A 23,269-nucleotide genomic window follows, 5' to 3' on the forward strand; every position below is an offset into this window, starting at 1 on the left:
GGGCCTGATTGAGAGGATGCTGGTAATGCCCTCATTTTCATGGCCTTGGCTGGATGCATGGGATTGATTCATTGTCCCAATTCTGTAAAGTCAAGATCAGTTTCTTGTCCCTCTTCAGGCTCATATTCCTTCCCAGGCACCTTTCCCTGTACTCTAATTGAACACACATATTTTTTCTTGAGTGAACCCTGCATTTGGATGAATGGGTAACAGCATTATCTACAACTGGTCCTAGAATAGACATATGTGTGCAAATGTGTACAAAGATGTGTACAAAGATGTGTACAAAGAGCAAAAAGATTAATATGAAAGGAAAAGGTTTTCTTTGTACACCCCCAGGTCCTGAGTAATTTAGCTGTCTCTCTTTCCTTCCTTCCTTCCTTCCTTCCTTCCTTCCTTCCTTCCTTCCTTCCCTCCTTCTTTCCTTCTTTCCTTCCTTCCTTCCAATAGGATATCCTTATCTGGTCTTATAACTCTAAGAAGGTGACTTGACCTCTCAGTGACTGTTTCCTGCTTTTAATTCGCACTAAGGGAAACTGCATCACTACTGAGATAAAAATCCCTCTGAGAAAAAAGAACATCACCCCCTCAGTTACTCAGAAATTTGTCCCCACTTGACATAAGTTGTTGTTGCTCTTCTTCTTCTTCTTCTTCTTCTTCTTCTTCTTCTTCTTCTTCTTCTTCTTCTTCTTCTTCTTTGTCCTCCTCTTCCTCCTCCTCCTCCTCCTCCTCCTCCTCCTCCTCCTTCCCTTTCTTTCTTTGAACTCCCTTAAGCAGGAAAAAATCTCCAGCAAGAATGTCTACGCAAGCTGGGCTCTCTGTCAGACTTCATGTTTTCTTTCTACTTTGCAAAGACTAGATGCATTCCCAAACCATTTGCTAATCTAAGGTTGAAACAGGATTTCTGTGGGTTGTTAGCTCATTCTGGGTTACAGTGTAAGCTCCTTTTCCAACCTTTCTCCCGCCTAAAGAATACCTACATATAGGCTACCTAAACAAAGTTGATAACTTGGAAAATATTAATATTTAATAGGATGAAATAGAATAGACCTAGAAAAAAAATGGAACTTTCTCCAAATTTCAGGTTTGTTGATGTCTTGCAAATGACATGGATTTCAAAAACAATACTGAAGAAGCCAAAGAAGCTAGATGTAGGCTTCACTAGCCTTAAGGAAACTTGAAGATTTCTAAAAAGTAGTTAAGAGGGTCATCCCCAGGAAGCAGTGAGTTTGGATCACTTGCTGAGTAATGCTTGAAGGTGGGGTTACTTCTAATGCCTGGCCAATAACTTAGAGAGGTATTAGTTTGTCAATAGGACTTCTGCTCCCTAGTGGATGCTAAATACAATCTGAAACTGAGGTGTATGTTCTCCTGAGACCAGTAATTATGGCATAGCCACCACCCATAGAAAATGAGAGGCAAATCTATATTAGATGTATTTTTTTCTTTTGGATGATTTAAATGGATTCATACTTCCTAATCAATTGCTGGTCCTGTAAACTCCTAAAGCAGATCCTGACAATGAGCAAGAAAAGTAAAATTTCAGGGTACCTTTTCACCTATGTGCCCCTGAATAGACCATGACCCCCTAGGCCAACTTATAAAACTAGAAACTAGGTAAGAGATCAAAATATACTTAGAGATATTGTAGAACTTGGTTGGAGACCAAAGGTGAGTGGGGGAGGAGCTAAGTCTCATGACCACATGGGCTGGATGGGCTGGGAAGTGCCTTTTTCACAGGCTTTTCTCTGACTTTTTTTATTTTCCCAGAGATGACTGCTAAGAAACTAGACAACTGGGATATAACCATGTTGGTATTGGTGTCTATTAAATGTAACTTTTATTTCAGTTAGCCATAAATTTTTTCCACACTAGTAGCACACTCACATTGACTAGAAGAAAGACAGAAAGCCATAGCTTTCTATAGCAACCTAGGTTTTGAGGCTTTCCCATCTTGTATGGTACTCTAGGACCTTTAATTTAAGAGTATACTGACATGTTTAAAGGGTTGATAATCTAGTTCCACCACTCTCTCCATCTCACTCTTTTCTTCCTCTTCTGTCCCTCTTTTTCTATTCCTTCCTTTCTTGCTTGCTATTTAACCTTTCCCTTCCTTTTCTTCCTCTGATATTTTCTCTGGAATTTGCATTAGGACCCACATTCTCATAAGATCTTCATGTAATTTGTGATTGAAAAACATCATTCTTACATGGAGTGGAATACACAAGAAGTGGGGCATGGTCTATGACGGTTTTCAAGATGGCTTTTTAATGATATATTAATACTTTTTTACTTTTGTTTGTACTGTCTATGTGAATGTAAGTATGTCATGTGTGCGTAGTGCCCATGGAGGCCAGAAGAAGGTATTTGATCCCTGAAACTGGAGTTACAAATGGTTCTGAGTTGCCATGTGGGTGCCGGGAACTGAACTCTTGTCCTCTGCAAGAACAATACATGCTTTAAATAGTTGAGCCATCTGATGGCTTTCATGGACAGCTGTGGCATAAACTAACCATCTCTTCTCACATTTACAAAATCTCACTAAGGTTTCAAGTTTTCTGAAGACTTCCCGTCTATAGATGGAGGAGGCAGGAGGAGGTATGGCTTAGTAAAGTGGAAGAAAGGCTGTACTTTAGACTGGAATTTACCTAGTTGTATTGCCTTAGACAAGCCACTTGCTGTGACTGAGTTTTAGGTACGTGAAGGAAAATACTGCCAGAGCCATTTTGTCACAATTGAAAGAATAGGTGTGACAGAACATGGAAAGCTGCTATATATTCTTAAGATATATGGAGTATTAGACTTCAACTCTTTGGGATGTGCAGTGATTAGGCTAGATTGACATTGATGCTGCATTGTCTTATTAAATAAGCAAATGATATGCCCCCAACTGAATTATATCACCAGCTCAAAGTACTAGCACACGAGAACATTAAATGGTTGCATGCTAATAGTGCTAATGACAGATGAACGTATGGGTTGAACATTCACAAATACAGTGGAAACAATTTGTTAACAGGTTAGTTCATTGTACTGAGTGTGTAGTAGCCAAAGGCTGTAGTCTGTAGGACAACAAGACAACCAGCAACTCAATCAAATAAGATGATGCTTTCCATCATAATGGCAAGTGATTTATTTGGATAAAATGTTTAAAAATTGATTAAATTTAGATTTTCCAGGTTATATACAAGAAGGTCAAAACATGAAAATTAGAACATTTACTGATGAAGTCAAAGTTAGCCATGTAAAAGAAGGTATGAAAAGTTGCTAATTGTTCTGTTCCACTTTTGCTAGGCATATCAGTAAGGCAAATGTACTTGGGAGGTGATAAGACTTTATTCTTTTATATACTTGTAGAATGGAGCCATTATCCTAATACATGCTTGCCTTTAAATTTTGATGCATTATTGGGAGTCAGGTTTCCCTAAGTATTAATTTTGGTTGGGTCAGCAGCAAGGAACCTAGATCCTTACTTACCTGAGCACCATCAGTTCCAAGGAAGGGATAACAAAGGGACTCAAAATTAAGAGATTTTTTTTATACTTCCGCTGCTTAATTAAAAGAACCACAACTCCTTCGTGGATGTTCCTCTCTATGTGAGGGGGCAGGGCCTTGCTTCTATTTCCTAGCTTAAACCTCAGTTCAAGAATATCTGTTTTCTCTAGAATTATAATGATGTCTAAGATAGTAGCCATGGGTACATGTGACTATGGAATATTTAATATGTTGCTAATATCACTTGAGGCATGCCCTAGGTATAAAAGCACCCCAAATTTCAAAGATTAGTATGAATAGAAGAACACAAAAATGTGTCAATCATTTTTAATATTATTGTATAATTGACCACATTGAAATGACAGTTTGGATATCTTGGCTTCAGTGAAATGCATCATTAAGACTAACTTCACTTGTTTTACTTTTTTTTTTTTTTTTGGTTTTTTGAGACAAGGTTCTCTGTGTAGCCTTGGCTGTCCTAGACTCGCTTTGTAGACCAGGCTGGCCTTGAACTCACAGTGATCCGCCTGCCTCTGCCTCCCAAGTGCTGGGATTAAAGGCGTGCGCCACCAACTTGTTTTACTTTTAAAGCTGTAACTACTATAATAGTAAAATGTTATTCATGTGGGTCACACATATTACTCATATCTTTGTACTGAATAGTACTGCTTAAGAACTGTGGTTTTTTCCTTTCCTGTCACAGATCGTAACTTAATTCCAATTATTATGCTTTTAGAAAAGAACCAATCACAGACAAGAACAGCACAATCATTGTTTAAAGATAACTAAATAGTAGAAAAGAGACAATGCTAGAAACAAACCAAAATAAAGCAAACAAACAAACAAACAAAACAGGAAAGAATAACAACAAAAAAAGGTAGAACACAGAAATGTAAGGCTGATTAGTTTACTAGACCTTGACCGTACCCCCTAGATCTTAACACTTTCTGTTCCATACACGTTGTAGCCTTCTCTGTATGTAGCGTAATTCTGAGTGTTGGTGGCAGGAGCAGGCTTAAAGTTTTGGGTGTTCTTTGTGAGTTTCATGCGTTTGGACTCTGCCCGTGATTTGTAACAGAATTCTATCAAAGCCACCATCATGGCCAGCCCCAGACCTCCGACAAGTATATAGAACACGCCTGCCACATTGCTCAGGCTTAGAGCACTGGTCTTGTCCTAAGAAAAATGAACAAGGCGATTAGTTCTTGAGGAAAACAAAGGCAATAGGACATCAAAACAGATCACAACAGCATAGGGCAGTTCTAAATTATAAAACAACTAAACATTTGTGTAAGTGTTAGGACTCAACTCTGGCAACTGGCTGATGTTTCACAATGGCCAGCAAGATGGTAGATTGTGCTTCTGCTGACAATTTTGATTCTCACCTACATGTCCCTTTGTTTTCATTGTCAGTATCTCCAAATCTTTAGCACAGTATTCAACCACTAAATAAGGCACCATTTGTTAAGGGAACAAAAGAGTAAACACAAGCATAACATATCCCTCTGCCAGCCTGAACACACACCATTTTCCAGAGTTGAGCTGTGACACAATCTCTACAAATGTAACATTCTTGTCGTTTGGGAACTGAAGCACTCTTTCCCCTCTCTGCCCCGCAATACCCCCTTCTCCCTTGTTTTCCCTGTGACAGACTTTCTTCACAATTAGTCTTTAAGATAATAGGTGAGGTCCCTTAGATTCTTGTGTGGGGATTTGCTTCATGGGGAGGGGGTTGTGCAAAAAGGTTTAGCTCTTCTTGTCTTTCAGTGACTGATAAACTGCCCTGATAAACTGCCCCCATGGAGACTTGATGGCTAAGTTCAAAATCAGGGCAGCAAGTCTTTGTGCTGTTAGAACAAGGGTACAACACAAAGAGCTGGCTCCACGCCATCTTTCTGAAAGTTTAAGGGAGCGATCAAGAGGGTCCATTGTGCCCTGGATTAGCTCCACACGAATCAGAAAGATTTTCTAGACCATTGAAGGAAAAAAAAACCCAAAACAAACAAACAAACAAACAAAAAACCAAAAATCCCCCAAAAAGTTCAGTTTATTTTAAGATTTACTCCAGGGAGTATATGACTATTAAAAAAATGCTACACCTATCTGCTTTCTATTTCAGATGGAGGAAAAATTGAGGAAGGCGGTCAGTGACTTTCAGGTCAAACAGCAAATCTGACTAAGCTATCTGCCTGCATTAAAAAGAAAAAACTGAACTGTTGAACAATGGAAAGAAAAAAATTGGTGTCTTGAGCCCTACCTTGAGGTAGGACACACCAAGGGCCAGGAGTCTTTCTTTGAAAAAATAAAATAAAATAGCATTTTGTAGTCTTTTTAGAGGGAATGTAACCATTTTGCTGCTGAAAGGGGTTAAAGAGAATACCCAAATTTTAAGCCTGTGAATTTTGAGCATCTTATTTAAATGATGACATAGTGGACAGATGATGGCCATTGCTAACCATCAGTGCTATGGCTCAGCTAATCCTTATATATTTAAATGGCCATGTTCTTCCAATTCTGTATACATAGGAGCCAATCTTATACCTGTTTACTGTAATAAAAACTTCAACTTGAATTTGTATTTAGGGAGGGATGTGGGGAGGCCTCATGTCCATGACAGCCTTACACATAGTCACTTTTCTCGAATTAATGATAGGTAGTTGACAGTAAGATCTTCTGTCACTTATTGGACAGTGGTCATTTCAGGTGGCCCACTAGACTATCTGCAAGAGTAGTCCATAGTCAATCAAGAAATGGGCCAATTTCTGGAACCCTCATTGTGCCATCATCATATATGCATATATATGGTGTTTGAAGGGGACAAGATCCTTTATCATAACCCATGTGATCTGTAGCAGTAACGGCAATTTTAAAGTCCATGTGTTGAGTTTTACAGAATTCCCTGATATGAGATGTAGAAAACCAGTAGCAAAATGGTTCATTGCATGGAGAAAATGAGTGGCATTTCATGAAATGAATTAACTGATACCACAATATTAGTTCAGAAAAAGGAAAAGGCAAAAATTGAAACTAAAAAGAACTTTCTTAGGGGAGCAAAGGGGGGGCAGGAAGGAGGCGGGGAAGAGTGTTCCATGCTTATCAATGATATGTGAATCCTGACAATGTGTACCCTTAAGGAGCATGCGACCAAATTTTCAAAGTATTACATACAGAGATTCAAATGACACCTTTGGAAGAGAAATGTGTGACAGACTTAATGAGATTCGAGATCCGAGCAGATGCTGAATTTAATATGACAGCAGCTGGGAGGGAGCTAATCATTCTGCTTACAGAGACCAGTCTTTGTTGTTTGTTTGACTGTTTTCTGATGGCAAAGACATAATATATTAATAACCAATGGTATTTACAACTACAGTCTCTGACACTTCAAGAGATTAAGATAAAGTACTGTCACAACTGAATCTTTTTTTTTTGAGTTGAGGTTGGTTGTTATATTTTCTCTTTGAACTTTCAAAATGTGAACTACAGTAAAACCCCTTTATAACACAGCTCATTATTTTATAGCTTTGGAAATGCACTGAGCCAGATCGAGTCCCTGATCATAACATGCCTATATCATAAAGGGTGGATGTCACATGACAGGCCTGTGAGGCTGGCATTTGCCTTATTCCTACAGTGCTGGTGTTATGAAGGGGTCCCACTGTGGCAAGGGTGTGTGTGTTGGGAAGGAAAGCCGTTTTGGGGGTAGAAAATAAACAGTGGGTCAAAATGTGATTGCTAATCAGTACAAAAAGACCTTCAGCGACTGACCTTACTCCCGGAGTCCTTGGCTCCACATTCCCCCTTATCGTACCACCATTTGTTTTTCAGCTTGTCTAAGATGCCTTGTTCACTGAGTTTCAATACTGCAAGGTTTACAGGCGTTCTTCACGTGGGAAATAACATAAATAACATTATATTATGTTATTTTATGTTATTCAAGCTTCAAACTACTTTAAAACTATAGAAAGCGATAAAGCAGGGGGCCCTGGCCACAGAGTAATTTTAGACACTGCAGGCAACCTGAGCATTACCTTATAAAAAGTTAACACTACAGCAACGCTATATTTACCAGGGCCTGCCCATATCGCTTTGAGTAATCGGCACACACTGTTAAATAATGAGGATAGAAAAAAAGGCACTCCTCAGATAGACTGTGTGTAGTGAGGAGGGTCTCCCCTCAAGTGACAATCGTCGGCGGCAGCTTGCAGTAACTTTGTGACAAAGGTGTGTTAGGTTTGATCTAACCGGGTGTCTTGTTGTACTTCCAGACAGAAAGCAAGTTATGGGTATGGGAGGGAGTTGGGAAGGGGATGGGGCCAGAAAGGGAAACAGTTGTATATTGTGGACCAAGACGAATGCATGAATCTGAACAGAAAACAGATCCTGTATAAACAGCATGCCTTTGGATTAATTGTCCCCTATTATACAAATCTCTTGTCCAGCTAAAAATGATCTACTGAAGGACTGAGCTATGCACATATCCTCACGCAACAGTCATACAGTCTATATTCCTACACACACACTATGCTTAACATTAAAGGTTCAATATAGACCTTGACATTTTTGATGAGGGCCACTTTCAACAGGAGAAAAACAGGCCTATGCCATGTTTCTGAGTTACTGATTGTCTCTCTCTCTAATGTGTCTGCAGTCAAGTCAGTAAACCAAAGTGGAATATTAGCACAGTGTTGTGAAAAATGACAAACTGAAACTATGATTGTAGATGAATAGTTTGGTAAAATAATACTTCTATAAGTGAGAGGCTAAGACACCCTCAGGAGGTTAAGTTACTGCTTGATCCTTGGTCCTACATTAATTACTGTATAAGGATTATATTTGGAACCATTAGGCACAATGTGTGGAATCCTACTGGTCCTAGGACAAAGATGTTTCTCTTTGAGAGATCTCTTCAGGTATAACATAGAAATAGGGACCACTACCCTGTCTTATTTCTACAGCTGTTGAATCTGAAAGAAAGTCTCTCTAATAACTTTGAGCAGAAATGTGTTGTATGGAGAGGGTGGCCTAATTTTATGATGAGGCAATAAATTATGTTCAGAGTCATGTGAACAGTGTTGCCAGTGCTAGTGTGTGTTGGTCTAATGCTACTGACTTTAAAGGAGGAAGTCACACAAATTTATGTAACTATGGACATACTTTAATGTTTCTTATCTTATTTTAGATAAGATGGACCAGTTAACATATCTGGTTATAGACTAGAGTCCCTATAATCAGAAACATCTGGTCTCTCTCTCAAACCAGCTCCCAAACACTTTTCTTTCTTTTTTCATTTGCAGTTGAGAGCAGAGGGACCATCTTAGTTTGAGATATTCTAAGATATGTATCATCATTTAAAACTAATGCAATTTCAGAATACTTGAGATTTGAGAAGCTATAAACATTTAGTAGCAAGGAGGTGACACTCTCTTCATTAGTGTAGGGCATAGTAGCCAGAATATCTTCATTCTGTGTTTTACAAGGAAATTGAGTTCCTTTTATACTTTAAACAAGTTCCTCCCATTGGCCTCAAAATCCTAAGCTTCTCAAGTTATAACTAGGATTGCAACAAAGCATACACAGAACTTGGAGCCACCTTAAAATAGTATTGGTAGCAAAAGTTGTCTTAGATTATTTTAAATGTCAGTGAGGCTATCTATGACCCTGAGGGCAATGTGGGAGTTGCTGTTTCCTCTGTTCCCTATGATTTCTTTCTTTCTCTCTCTTCTTTATTATTTTTTTTTCTGTCATCATCATGACTTCTCTCCTAACCCTGTGTTTTGAGCCAGGTTACGGTGTAAGATACAGCATTGTGGAAGCCACCTCCAGATACAGAAAGGGTGACCTGGGCTCAACAGGTCTATATGTAATTTCTGTAGTTCCTTTTTTACTGCAAAAAAAGGTCCAGTGGCTTCTCATTGTTTTCTGACTGTGTCTTTAATAGGTCTTATTCTCCTTCAAGGTTCTTGAATTCTTAAAAATACCTCATTCAGTTTGTTCAGTTCTGCTGCTTTTTTTAGATCTTAAGAACAAAGCAGACTGATGAAAGTTACCACATTAGGGTTAATGGAAGGTTCCATTCTCTAGAGACCCTGGTTTTAGAAGATGTTCATAAACATTTAAGGGGCATAGATTGATAAAAGTAGAATGCGTGGGCTTAAGGCAGCGTCTCTCAAAGTGTGTTCCTGGGACCCATGGGGGATCATTGAAACCCTTTCATTAAAGGGTCTGTAAGGTCAAAGCATTTGATAGATATAGCAAGGCACAAATTGCCTTTTTCACTATTCCTTCATGATACACAAATTACTCAGAGGCCACATGATGTGTGAAATCATAACAAATTGAATGAAGAAGTAGAAGTGATAATCCCATTAATATATAAGCTATGTATTATGAGATCTGCAAAAATATAGGTTAGTTTCACTTTTCTAACTTTTGTTTTGAAAATAGTTGTTTATGATAACATGTACTATGTTAATTTAAAAATAAATCAGTGAACATATTCCTTTATTTTCTATAGTTTTCATTTCTGACAGGATGAATATTAATAGATACTATATATATATATATATATATATATATATATATATATATATATATATATATATATTACTTTTTAGGATTTTGCAATAATTTTTAAGAATATGAAGAGTCCTGGAACAAAATGTTTTAGAATCATTGCTTTGGAGAATGGACAAATTTTGTTGTGATAGGGGCTTATTCTAGGATGTCCACCATAGACTCTTGCCTAGGCCCAGACTTAGTATCTCTGCGTCTTAGTGTTCTCCTTCTGACAAATGGCCTATGCCTACATTGGGCCATCCAATAGCTTTTACAGAACAGCTAGTAGTTCTTCCCCACTCCAGTTTACGGTGTAGGTTACTTTAGTATAATAGCTTTTGAGCAGGGGTGTAGGGCATGGCTTTTTGTCCTTCAGAGGACATTTGGTAATGCCTGGTGTCATTTTTGTTGTCACAAATGGGCTGGGGAATGATGCAGGCATTCAATGGGTAGACACAATGCATGCTGATAAGCATCCTATAATTACAGGACAGTCTCCACAACAATGCATCATCTGGCTCCAAATGCCAATAGTGCCGAGACTGAGAAACCTGGCTTTGAAGCATCCAGATCACCTCTGAGATAGCCAGGGCAGTAAAGATCTCTGACAAATGATATACTCCTAGAAGGTTAGTCTTTGATTAGAGAAAAAGAAAGAAAGAAAGGGTGTTAATGAAATTAGGCAGGGAACCAATGTGCTCTTGGGAACTTCAAAACAGAAATGAGGGCAAAAACGAACATTTGAAGAACTAGCAGACCCAAGGAACATAAAAGGTGTAATCCAAAATCACATGTAATACCATTCAACAAGGTGAGAATAGTTACTAAAAAAAAAAAGCTTCCAACATTCTGTGTTGCTGTAGGATAGACCAAGTTTCCAAAACGGTAGAGTAGACTTACTTTGACTCATACAGGTTTCTCCCTTCCTATGCCTTACTGTATGTATTATGAAGCCTAACTCAAATCAACTAAATATATTCTCTCTCTCATGTTTTGTAGAAAAGAGAATTAGGTGTGCATTTCATCATTTTAGATATTATTTTGTCAGGATGTTTTTTTCCCCCTGGGTCAAATGTTTTTTTTTCTCTTCCCTCCATCATCCTCCATCTTGCCTTATTTCTATGCATGTTGTGTGACTCCTAAGCCATGTGCTTCTCAAAAGCATAGATCATAGCTTATGCTTTTGTAGCCTCCTTTATGAATTTTTTTTAGTAAATAGCCATTTCAAAGATAACTCTTTCAGCTTTTCATTTTCAATCTAGTTCCTTTACATAATTACAACAGTCAATTTTATTATCAGTCAAGTTTAATGGCTATCCCAAGAAGGCAGATTTATGGTCCTCACTTTATAAATTATGAAACTGAAGCACACACAGGTCAAGCAATTTGCTTAAGCCTCCACATATCACAGGCCAGGCCGAAAGGCAAATGAATATACATTGAGCTCTCTACTATGCATTACCCACTGAAATACGGACAAGAGTAGGTAGTGCTCCTTGTTTTTTTCTCTTCAGGCTTAAATGTCCATAATGATTTTTTCAGGGACCCCAATTCTCCAAATAACTATCAATCTAGCAAGGGTATATATTCCAGCTGAGGCCTTTTACTCTGAAGCAGCAATGCTTCTCGTGGGTGATGTCTCGAGCAATTACTGCAGGCCCTTGACTGGTACCTAAGAGAATTAGAAGTCAGAAATATTTATTATGCTCACCTCAATAGAGAACAGAAAGAATTAAACAAAGTAGGTCAGATTTCGATCATGGAAATTAACCAAGCAGTCGCTTTCTGAAGGGCTTGCTGTGAACTTTTTGCTGAGCAGAACCCTCGTAGGCTAGAGACATTGGTCAGCAAGCTAAAGGAGAAAACTGGAGTGCTTTCTGATGAAATCTGATGGGACCTGGAAATATCCCCAAGCCCCATTTTTCTTTCCTATTTCTAAAATTCCATTACACACCTTTCACATTTTAAGTTTGAGCAACATGTGTGTGTGTGTGTGTGTGTGTGTGTGTGTGTGTGTGTATTTAAATAAGAATCTTCCCAAGACACTGCAAATGACGAAATAGAAACTATTTACAAAGCAACTTGGTATTCTACTTTGTTTAAAAAATGTTTGGGGGTTTTAGAAAGAATGTAAAGTTCTCCAGAGAAGAAAATGTTTTATGGCATAGAAGTCATAACAATGATTATGAAGCAGTGCATGGAAGTATGTGAATTACATCGTCCTTATAAATACATGAATATAACACTGACCTAGACCAGGATGTTTATTTCTGAGTATGGAGGACAGTCAGGAACTGCCATTTGTTTATTATCTTTTAATATAGGAGGGATATTATAATTTATAATGCTTTGATAATTCTTTCTCTCTTTTTAAAATTTTTGTATTTTTTGAAATTGTGAGTTGTGTGGGTGTGCCACGGTACACATGAGAAGGTCAGAATCAGAAAGAAACTCATGGGGATCAGTTCTGTCCTTTTACCTTCATGTGGGTCCTGGAGATTGAATTTTCATCATCAAACTAAAAAACAGGTGCCTCTACCCACTGAGCCTCCCTACCCCTCTCTCTATCTCTTTCTCTAGTTTTATGCTGCCCAAGCTAGCCTTAGCCTTTATATTTAGATGAGGCTGATCCTGAGTTATTCATCTTTCTGCTTCTACCTCCCAAGAACTGAGACTATAGGTATGTGCCAGGAAGCCTGGCATGAATGGTATTTTCAAAGAAAATATGATTAGATGATAAAATTTCTGCTTGTCTCAGTCATCCACACCTGTCAATAGCTCAGCTAGAAAAGACTGACTGTATACAAGGTCCAGCACATAGACCCTCTGGTTGTGCTTTTCTGACTTTCAGGGTCTGGCTTATCCAGCCATTTCAAAGAATCAATGGTGTCGTAGCAGTGGTAAACTTTATACATGGAGACAGCTTAAGGATAAGAATACTATTGGCTTTTTCTTCTGGGAATGTAGAATATTTTGTTTCACACTCTGAAGCTTTATCAGTTGAGCTAACCAACCATTCTGAATGTAGGATATTTTAAAAGTAAATAAATAAGCCTTTTGATTAAAACAACTGCCAAATTTATTTAAAAATTTTTATTTCCTTAAGTACTTAGAATAGTAAATGAAGCAGCTTGGAGCCATGTTGTTGTCAATGGAGTTATGTGGGGGATGCTGAGCTTCTCTAGAGAGGAAAAGAATATATATTTTTTGTCTAACAAGTTCATTACCAAGTTGATATCCCCAAGTAATCTGGGGACCCTAAAAGGAATGAGAGAGGAGTTTAAATTGTGGATGCAACTCTGATCCTGGAGATATAGAAACCCATGCTATAGTTTATCCATCTGAGAGACTAGATGATATACTTAGTTCTAAAAAATTTCACTTTATGTTTCTGACCAGGGATACTGAAAGAGCAAATGCTCTTTTTTTTAATGATTCCAGGAGATCTCCAGTGGTGCCCTTAGGAAGGATAGATATATGTATCAAAATGTAGGTTGTAGAGAAAGAAAAGATCACACAAAGTAAAGGAAATATATGAACAAGGATAGTGAGCTTACTAATTAGAAATCTACCCTGACAATGCAGTATTTAGGTGATGAAAATTGAAATGATCACAAAGTAAGCTGGATGTTTTTCTGCCACCTTATTCTGCATCCAAACATTTGTTTTTAAGGTACTAATTCTTGCTTCTTGGTACCTTTCTGAACAGCCCTTGAGGATTATCATCAGCCCAGTGGAGATAAAAAAGTTATTCTCCATTTTCCTGGCCATTCTAAAATGGAATACTTCAGGTAGTCATGGAGATCAGTCACCCAGTCTCTCCTCCCAGCATCTCTTGGAGAAGCTGTAGTATTACCCTGCATAAGAAGTATGCACAGGCAGGTACAGATATCACTGCACAGCTTTGTTGGAGCCACTTGGTGGTTAAGAAAAAGAGAAGAATCCATGCTGAGCAATAGGATTTACCATGTGACTTTGTATTCTTTTTTATTAGTTAACTGAGATTTGTGTAGTGAAGGGATTTACTTGTCTCCATGCCCCCCCGATTGGAGGCTGTAGCAGATCAAAACATACACTAAACAGTCTAAGTGCCTGGAGTCATTAAAAATATCCTGTCTCCCTACTTTCTTCAGGATGGCAGGAGAATAAATATTTATGCCATTTCAAGCTTTTTGCCTTGGGATCACTAAGAGTTGTCTCCGTACCATTTAACTGTTGGCATTACTAGATTCTGACTGTTCAAGTGACTCTCATTTTCACAGAGGAAGAGGCAATGATTTGCAGAGTTATGCAGTGCTTAGCTTATAGAAGCCACCACTGAAAGTGTATTTATAACCATGTAGTTCACAAATGTAGCTCAAACCTATTTAACTCCTTGCTAATGGGATCATAATTTAATGTAAATGCAAAGAGCAAATTCAATAATGTATGCATATAACATTAGGAGCTGAAAGCTGTGTGTCATTTTTCTAAGGGCCTAACAATGCTAATGACTGAAATATATTGATGACCATCTGTGCTTTCACAGCAGCCTCAGAAGTAAACTTGAAATATGCAGTTCAATGCAGTGGCGTTTCTGTATGAAAACCTCTCACATTCAAAACAAGAGAACCTCTGATTCTACACATCATAGATTTTCCTGATGGATTTTTATCAAAAACCAAGAAACGAAACAAAGCCAAAACCCCACCAGATCCTTGTCTGGCTTACTTCTGTAAAGCAAGAATGCAAAAAGAATTATTCACTATGGATTATTTCACATACTCTAACTTGTCTGTAAAGATTTTTTACTCAATTTGTTCCCAATAGAGAGACAGGATTCAGGAGAGATAGTAAGGTGGAGAAATATTTGATGTGTTTCAGTGAAAAATTCCATTGTAAATGTGGCTCCCACTTGTTGTCCAAGTAAGCTAAAAATATTATATTTTGACATGCATTAGAAGTTCAAGATATCAAATTTGGTTGGCGTTTATCATGTATAATTGTGTTTTTTAGTTTGTTCCAGGAGTTCCAAGAGAGGACAGAAACTGAAGTGATGAGTATTTCTGAAGACATGTAAGTCTTCAGACTATACATAATCAATCTTAGCTTGTAACCAAACATAGAAATAAGGAGTAGCTATATATCTGACCTATAAACATGGTACAGATTGCCAAACCAAAGGTACATACCAATCTCTTCCAACACACATTCTAGCAGCCACACTTCATGCCTGCATTCCTAGTAGTGATGCTAGACAGGAAAAACTAGTAGTTTTACTGTGAGTGTCTGTGTATATAGAGATACATATAGACACTATATATATATATGTTTATATATGCATATGTATATAGAATATGTATATACTAAAATACAGTATGCTGTTGCTTTAGATCTATATTTGAGAAGTATTTAAGTGATAGATAAAATGAATGAAAATGTAAATCCAACACTTAGATCACATTTTTGCCACCTCAGACTAATGGGTACCAGCCTCACGTGCCAAGGGCCAAATGCTATACCGCTCTCTAAAAAGTCAAAAGAGAATGGATTTTAACTGTTCTCCATAAAATACCTCCCTGTTCCACCAACCCCAACTCCCGCCATAAACAAAAATAATTTAGGTGCATCAAATCTTTCATATTTCCTTTCCATGGCTGTCCTACCTTTCAGAAAGTGTGGTTCTACAACCTCTTCAAATGAAATGAAACCCAGTGATTTGATCTTCAATGGAAAGAAAGGGCACAGATATGCATCATTTCAATCTTTGCCATGGCAACAGTGTCCTTCCTCTTGGCAACTGTGTAACATCATTCTTACCTTCTTGCTTTTCACTCCTGCTGTTCTTTCTGTAGTTCTGGTATTGGATATTTTGGGTTTTGTTTTCGATAAGAAACACATTCATGTTATCAGATAATAATATATACAATCAATCATGTCCTAATCATAGAAATTATGTTAAGGCCACACAGTCAATTGTTTTTAAGTCAAAGAATGAAAAAATTAAATGGTATTTTCTTTGTGGGTTATATTTTGCCCCAATGGCAGAATTTATTTTTTTTTAGCATCATTTGCATAATCATTGGTTTTGGCAGTACTGGACTGGTTCAGTTCTTAAGACAAATGGTTCCTTGCTTGAAACAGCCATTTAAGAGAAAGTGAGGATTTGTTCTTGAGAAGAAGACCCGAATAAGTTCAAGGAGCAAATTTAGTCACTACCATGAAAGAAAATTGTCAGGTTCTTCGTATTTCCAGGAGGCAGTACCAGCACAGAAACATGCAAACCAATGAAGAGTATAATATACTCACCCTACTCCTTGATCCCAAACCAGTCTTGGGGATTCACAGGAACTTCTGCTAAGAACCAGGAAGTGTCATCGTTCTGTAATGGTTCTTGCCTATACACATAACAGTGTCAATAAAGTGTCATTGGGATCCATCTTAACCCTGGGCATCCAAAATGTCAACCTTTAGAAATGGCTCCTGCCAGTAAAAGATCCATTTTTGTTGCAGATAAAGGCAGATGCAGATTCATATCCATTCCCTAAGGCCCAAGATTGTCAAAGAATTCTGGGTGTGGAAGAGAAGTGATTAAGAGATGGTGGCATAGGAGAGGAAAATTGTAGACATACACAGGAGAAGAAAAACACACAAAATGGAAGCTCTCATTTATACATGTGGGAAAAAAAACAGTTATAGTCTCATTCATCTAGGTACCTGAGGATATTTGGAATCAGGCTATCTCAAAGTGCCAGTTTTTACTGTCTCTGAATGGAAGACTTGCTAAGCAAATGTATAGGTTTAAGGGAGAAAAAAAAGATAGCTAGATATAGGGAAGAGGAAGCAAACAGTTGAATTTCTTAAGAGAACAAACTTTAAATGTACTTTAAAAGCACACAGATGAAAGTAGATACAACTAATTTTAATTTCATGGAGATTTTGAATCTATTAAAATAAATGGCATGATTTTTCTCAATGTGTATGACATATTTGTCAATTTCTTATAGTTCTTGTATATTTCAATTTCAATTTCAACTGCATGTCTTTATTGGTACTCTGCACCATAATGATCTTCCTATCATTTATTTAAATAATGGTGGCATACCTGCATAGCCTTTTGTCTTTCATTTCCTTATATGCTTTACAAGCGAAGGTACCTACATTTGGCACAATTCTTACTGCAGTCTAGGAGCTCAGAATGGTCACACTTAAACATCCTGTCTCATTGTCCTCAAAGATACACAATGTGGGCTGCTTTTTTTTTCATCTTTAAATTTTAGATACTGGAAGTCTATTTAAATCCATTGATAGAAATCTAGGCTGATATGGGATAGGTTTTGTAATACCTTGTCATGCCAGGTACAAATAGCTTGTTTTACTGACATTCTTTGCTCTACTAAGGTAAAGGTATATAGGAAAGCTGAGCTGGTATTGTTTATACAAGATTAAGGGAATGAAATTAGGTGGGTGGAGGGACTAGAATTTAAAGATGTAAGATGATTGATACATAGCTGTGGAAGAAAGTTGATGTCTTTATATGGGAACGAAGCAAAATCACTATCTGCTGTTTTATCATGACAGACTTTCATCAGCTGTCTCACAAATCTCTGGTAATCTGGGTTTATAGCTGAAACAACCTACAGCTTCTTAATTACTGCATTTTCACATGTATTATAACAAAGCACTAACACAATAAGGTTATTTGTTGGTTGGAAATTCCCAAACCACATTTTTTCTTTCCATGATATTTCCCTGTGCATTTATAGACCATCAAGGGCCAATCAGGTATAATTTGGCCAGGATTTACTAGCCCAGACTAAAGGAATTGGTACAGGCAAGCAGTGTTTTGATTCTAGCTTATTGGCTTGGTTCAGGGGCTACTCCAGCTAATGACCTTGTTCTTTATTCCTTGTATTCAGAAGAGAAAACAGTACCTATTACATCACTTTAAGAGTGTACTAATTTTCGGCAACGTGAAAAGTTGCTGTTTTCTCCATAGCACAGTAACTTTTGTAGAATATGGTCAGAATCCATGCTGTCTCATGTTAGACAAGGAAAAGTCAACAATTTAACATAATTGCCCATTTATCATAATTTAAAGGTTGTAGGAGCAAGACAGAGATAAGTAATACAGGTATTTTCCCTCTTTCCTGGTTTCAGAGATAATAGATGTAGAAGTGTTTTTGAAATAGTGGAAGCACTTATACTTGTCAGGTTTTGTGATTATTATCATTTTTAGTAATCATTACTGAGGGCTAGAATGTCTTAAATATGCCATTTGCCTAGTAACCAAGGTGATTGAGAATGAACCTGATTCTTATAGAAACATATCACATGCGATCAGACCCACATCATTCATTGTGTGGGTAGCTGCAATAACTTGCTCTCTCCAATATTATTTAAAGAGGTGAGCCTGAAAGTCAGAAAAGATATGTGACGGCATTGGCTGTGTGACCTCAAAGTCATTACCATTTCCAGACCTCACCTTTCTTGTAATATGATGGTACATTCAGTGATCATTTTGTCATGTTAACTGGGGACAAGAGTCAATAAAGAAGTATAATTCTCAAGCCATTTTACTAATAAGGTAAAACTTCCTCGATTTGAACTAGTACAGAGGAAGGATTGTCTTAATGAGTGAGCATATCTTGAGTTACAAAATAAGTCTGAAGTACGACATTCTCTACCTTTAGTTATATTTTCAATTCAGACTGGCTATAAAACATTGCTTTATTGGAGGTCCACATGAGAACTATCTTAGTAGATAGATTTATGATTAATATGATCATATTTAATGAGTGCTTCCAACATTTGGGAAAAAAAGTTTGTTCTCTCAAAGAAAAATTCAACTGATAGTCTAGTCTCAACTCTTCATTTGCTTAACAAACCTCTCTTGTCCACATCCATAATAATATCAATTTAATTGGTAGGCAGGTTCTTGTCTAGTATATTCCATATTATTAATCAAAGCACTCCAAGTTAATGAGATTTCAGTGCATCTCTACCTTCTCCATGGATTCGGATTGGATGTTACCCACAAAGTAGTGGTGAAACAGAGTCAGTCAAGTTCATTTCATGCTCCTTCTTGTGTTCACTCCCAGAAAACAGCAGGTATCAAGAAGGAAGAAGATAAAGGCAGGCTCCTTGGTAATTCATAGGCGGAATAAGCAGTCGTTGGCTATGCAGCACCAATCACACTATTATCCATAGTTGAGAATGGGGTTGACTTATTTCAAAAGGTAACTTGAAAGGATGACGAGGAAATGTAATTTGAAAGTTGCCTGGCAGGTAGCACAATGGTCAAAGAAGTTTGAAACAATTAAGATCTACTGAAATATTTTCTATTTGCATGCCAGATTTCAGAAAGTTTAGGAATGTGAGATACCAATAAAGTTACTAGATAAAACTCAGAGGCAATACTGAAAATGGGAACAAAAAGTTTAATTGCTGGTTATAATTAGCTAAAAGCTAGTTTAATGCTTTAGGGTCTTCATGATACTAAAACATTTCATAAAAAGTAAAAGTAAATTTGTGCAAGTTTTGTTTTGGTGGTGTGTGTGTGTGTGTGTGTGTGTGTGTGTGTGTGTGTGTGTGTGTAAAACATCAAGCCCTTGGTTACTGTAAAATGTTTGGACACTTCTGCGCATTGTGTAGATTATTTAGAGTCATCTTGATTCAGTCCATGGTTCCTTTGAATGATGAGTTCATGAGAACAACATATCCAATCCAGCTTCATTTTCATAATGTAACTCACTTGAATAATAGAATTAGGTTTTTGGTGGCCTGCTAATAACATGAGAAAATTGGTGGGAAGAAGGTGCTAAATACTTTGGGCATCAGGGTAACCATTGTAAAAATCAAATGAAGCAAATGATTGGCTAAATTGTCAGCATCATCAGTTTACATTGTCGAGAAAGGAAGTTATTGTATTTTGGCACATAGTAAAACCTTGATTAATTGGAATCTGTAGGGATGGAAAGGATTGTTAATAAGAATACTCACTTTGTTTCATTCTTGGTTACTGACATGTTGCTTTAAAATGCTTCTATCCACTTTCATGCCTCAGGGAAGTAGCCTCTAATGTTTGAGGGTCAATCCAGATGGAGAGAAGTTGTAGGAACAAGAGCTGAATGTGATCTAGCCGCAGTTATCACTTGGCAACTACGTAAAAACTCCAAATCCTTGAGGTCTTCTCATTTGGGATATCATTAATGTTTCTCATCAATGTGAAGTTTGGAATGGGACTGACAATTCAAGCCACTGGTTCCGTGTATTCTTGTTAATCAAGGTTTTACAATAAAAGGCCTTGGCAATGCTCAGTGAGATTATATACAGAAGTTGTTTTTTTAATTTGCTTCTTTGAAAGTGCTCTGGATCAGTGTTTCCAAACCCATATTATACTGTAGACTGGCAAACTAGCTTTTCTGCCAGGATCCCGAGGGATGGAAAGGAAAAGAGAGGAGCAGAATTACAAGCATTGTCTTTGAAGGAAAAAAATGTTTTGGCTTGCCTGTCTGTTGTTCTGCAGTTGGGAAACACTGTTCTTCACCTTAAGATGCTCATGGTATCTTGGTTGTGCAAGAGTTCATCTTATATGTTTCAGTATCATTCTCATGCCCCTTGGGCTATGGAGAATTCTGTGTTCATGTCCTTTCCTGTACTTACCCAAAGTGTTTTTCCGTGACTTGGTATCTTGGTTTCTGAGAGAGCCCCTATTTCCTGTTGCTTGGGTGATGGCTACTCATTCATTCTAGCCTCGAAGAATATTAGCAACCAAAGGGAAGTCAAGTAAGATGGGTTTTCTCGTGATGACAACCTGGATAACAATTAGACCTACCTGAACCAAAAACATGTCTAAAGAGAAGCCAAATCAGGGATTTACACACAAGTAGTATTACAGGCGACGCACGCATTTAAATACATAAAAACCTCTTTGCAAAGTCTCTGTATGTGGTGACCTATTAAAGAAAGACCCCATTTAACTTGAAATTGGTCTTTCTCTTTGCTTTTCAAGTTAAGTGGGGCCTACTTAAATCAGCCATCACATACAGAGAAGAACATTTCATCACTCATACAAGTAATAGAAGTTACCCCCCATTCACTCAAGCAACTTCTATGAGCAATCATCACATCCTAGAAAAAATAGAACCAAACAAGATATCCTGTCATCTCAGTGGCTGGATCTGATTTCTTACACAACTCAACTGAGGCAGATGGGGAGTCTCACAGGACACCCCTGGGCTTTTGAAAGTCCAGGGCACTGAAACCTTTATAATGGCCTTCATATGTAAACCAGTCTGGCATGTCGGAGAAGGAAAGGGGTTTGGACAGGGAGCCTCTGTCTGGGAGTTTAAGAAGGGACCCAAGTTAGATCAAAAAACATGGGCAGTGCCCTAAAGTCTTTCAGGATCCCAAAGCTGCCAGGCAGGGGATTAACCTAGTCATTCTACTTTCTGTGTGTGTCTCGTGCTCTCTCCTCAATAATAAGATAACAGTCTTGCCGATTACTCGTCACTAAGGGTACCCGGTTGTGGTGACATTGAGGCTGACCTTGGAGTCACCGCCCCCGCTGCCGCACTCTCCTTTGTCGTACCACCATTTGTTTTTCAATTTGTCCAAGAGGCCTTGCTCATTCAGTTTTAATACTGCCAGGTTAACAGCATTTCTTGAAACGATAAAACATAACTTGTAAGAAAATGCACAAATGCTTAGGAAATCGTTAACGTATAAAAAAGGAGCACAAGAGGACAAATTGGCTAAATTTCACAGAACGTGGAGCTATAAAAATGTCTGTACAGCAAATACAGGGTTAAATATTGGAAGGTGGCATGGAGGATAACATTTGCTCAAAACTGAAGTGTGCGGGATGGGGAAATTGTCTTTGAGAAAAAAAGTAACAAGAACACCACATCCATGCAATTAACATTCGTCACCATAACTTGGCTTTTACCATTTAAATTGAAAAAGCCGTTGAACTGTAAAATTAAAACAGCAACAAACAGTCAGAGAGGACAACACAGAGAGAGAACATTAAAAAAATGGATGCATTAAATAGATGAAACCATAATTTACCGTCTTATTTAACTCCATGGAATATTGTAGATTTTAAACTTTTAAAAGTTACCTCAAAATCCACAAGAAATAAAATGACAACAAAATGCATCAGGGTAGGTGGAATACTATAACAACACGGATATTGTTATATTATTCCACCCACCTTAATGCTGAGCCTTTAGGGGTTGCCACACCATAGCCTTTGGAATCCAGATTTCCACCAACTTTCATCGTATCGCACGGCTTTCTCTGCTCAATGTACTCATTCATGGTTGACTCCAGCAGGAAGGCGAACTTTCCCTTGGACTTGCGAACTCGGGCTACCCCGTCAGCTGTTGTTTTGGTAAACACAGATGGCTCTGCTGATTTCATGTAAGACCACATTTTCTCATACACAGCAATTTTGGATCTCTGCAACAAAAAGATAAGAACTCTTCAGATGACCAGATATGACATCTCAAAGGGACATTTGAACAGTAGTTTGTAAACATTATTGTTTTTTTAAAATTGTGCGCACACACACACACACACACACATGTGCATGTGCAAGTACCCTAAAACACTGGAAGAAGGTAGATAGCAGATCTCTTTTTTTTTCTTTTTAGATTTTGACAGCACTTCATATTTAATAGGCATGGATCCTTTATTTCCCTTCAAATGTTAAAAAAGTAATCATTTTCCTTAAATCTAAAATCTTTTTAAAAATATATTTTATTAATTTATTCATATTACATCTCAACGGTTATCCCATCCCTTGTATCCTCCCATTCTTCCCTCCCTCCCATTTTCCCCTTACTCCCCTCCCCTATGACTGTTCCTGAGGGGGACCACTTCCCCCTGTATATGCTCATAGGGTATCAAGTCTCTTCTTTGTAGCGATAGGAGATCTCTTAGAGATGCAGTTGCAGGCAGTTGTGAGCTGCCTGATCTGCGTACTGAAAACCAAACTCTGGTCCCTTGGAAGAACAGGAACTGCTCTTAGCCAGCCCCTAACCAATTTTTATTACAGTCTGCAGTATCAAAGCCATGCTACACTGTGACTGTCCACACACTTTCAGACATCTGTCAACAGGTTTTAAAAACAGATTTCTCCAGATTATGCATATCCTTGTTAATTGTGATGCTTTCTGCTATTTTCCAATTCACTTAAAAATTGTAGTCATGGCTAGGACTTGGTTTCCTG

At 37.8% G+C, this 23,269-nt stretch overlaps 1 protein-coding gene across 8 annotated transcripts in view; it reads right to left on the reverse strand.

Annotated features, from left to right (window-relative positions):
* The window catches only part of GRIA3 (glutamate ionotropic receptor AMPA type subunit 3), a 277,428-nt gene that overhangs the window by 2,886 nt on the left and 251,273 nt on the right, over nt 1-23,269 (reverse strand). For 4 of the 8 annotated variants that reach the window (XM_084790517.1, XM_084790518.1, XM_084790516.1 and 1 more), the window contains 3 exons: nt 22,250-22,497; nt 7,264-7,378; nt 4,423-4,671 (listed from right to left, as the gene is read on the reverse strand). In XM_084790517.1, coding sequence (XP_084646643.1) covers nt 4,426-4,671; nt 7,264-7,378; nt 22,250-22,497 — 609 coding nt within the window. In that variant the 3' untranslated portion in view covers nt 4,423-4,425. Of the gene's footprint in view, nt 1-4,411; nt 4,672-7,263; nt 7,379-21,582; nt 21,698-22,249; nt 22,498-23,269 lie in introns of those variants that run through there. The other 4 variants (XM_084790521.1, XM_084790519.1, XR_014780756.1 and 1 more) reach the window with 3 other exon arrangements.

The sequence above is a fragment of the Acomys minous genome (assembly GCF_964271855.1).
Source record: "Acomys minous genome assembly, chromosome: 7".
Taxonomy (NCBI): Eukaryota; Metazoa; Chordata; class Mammalia; order Rodentia; family Muridae; genus Acomys; species Acomys minous.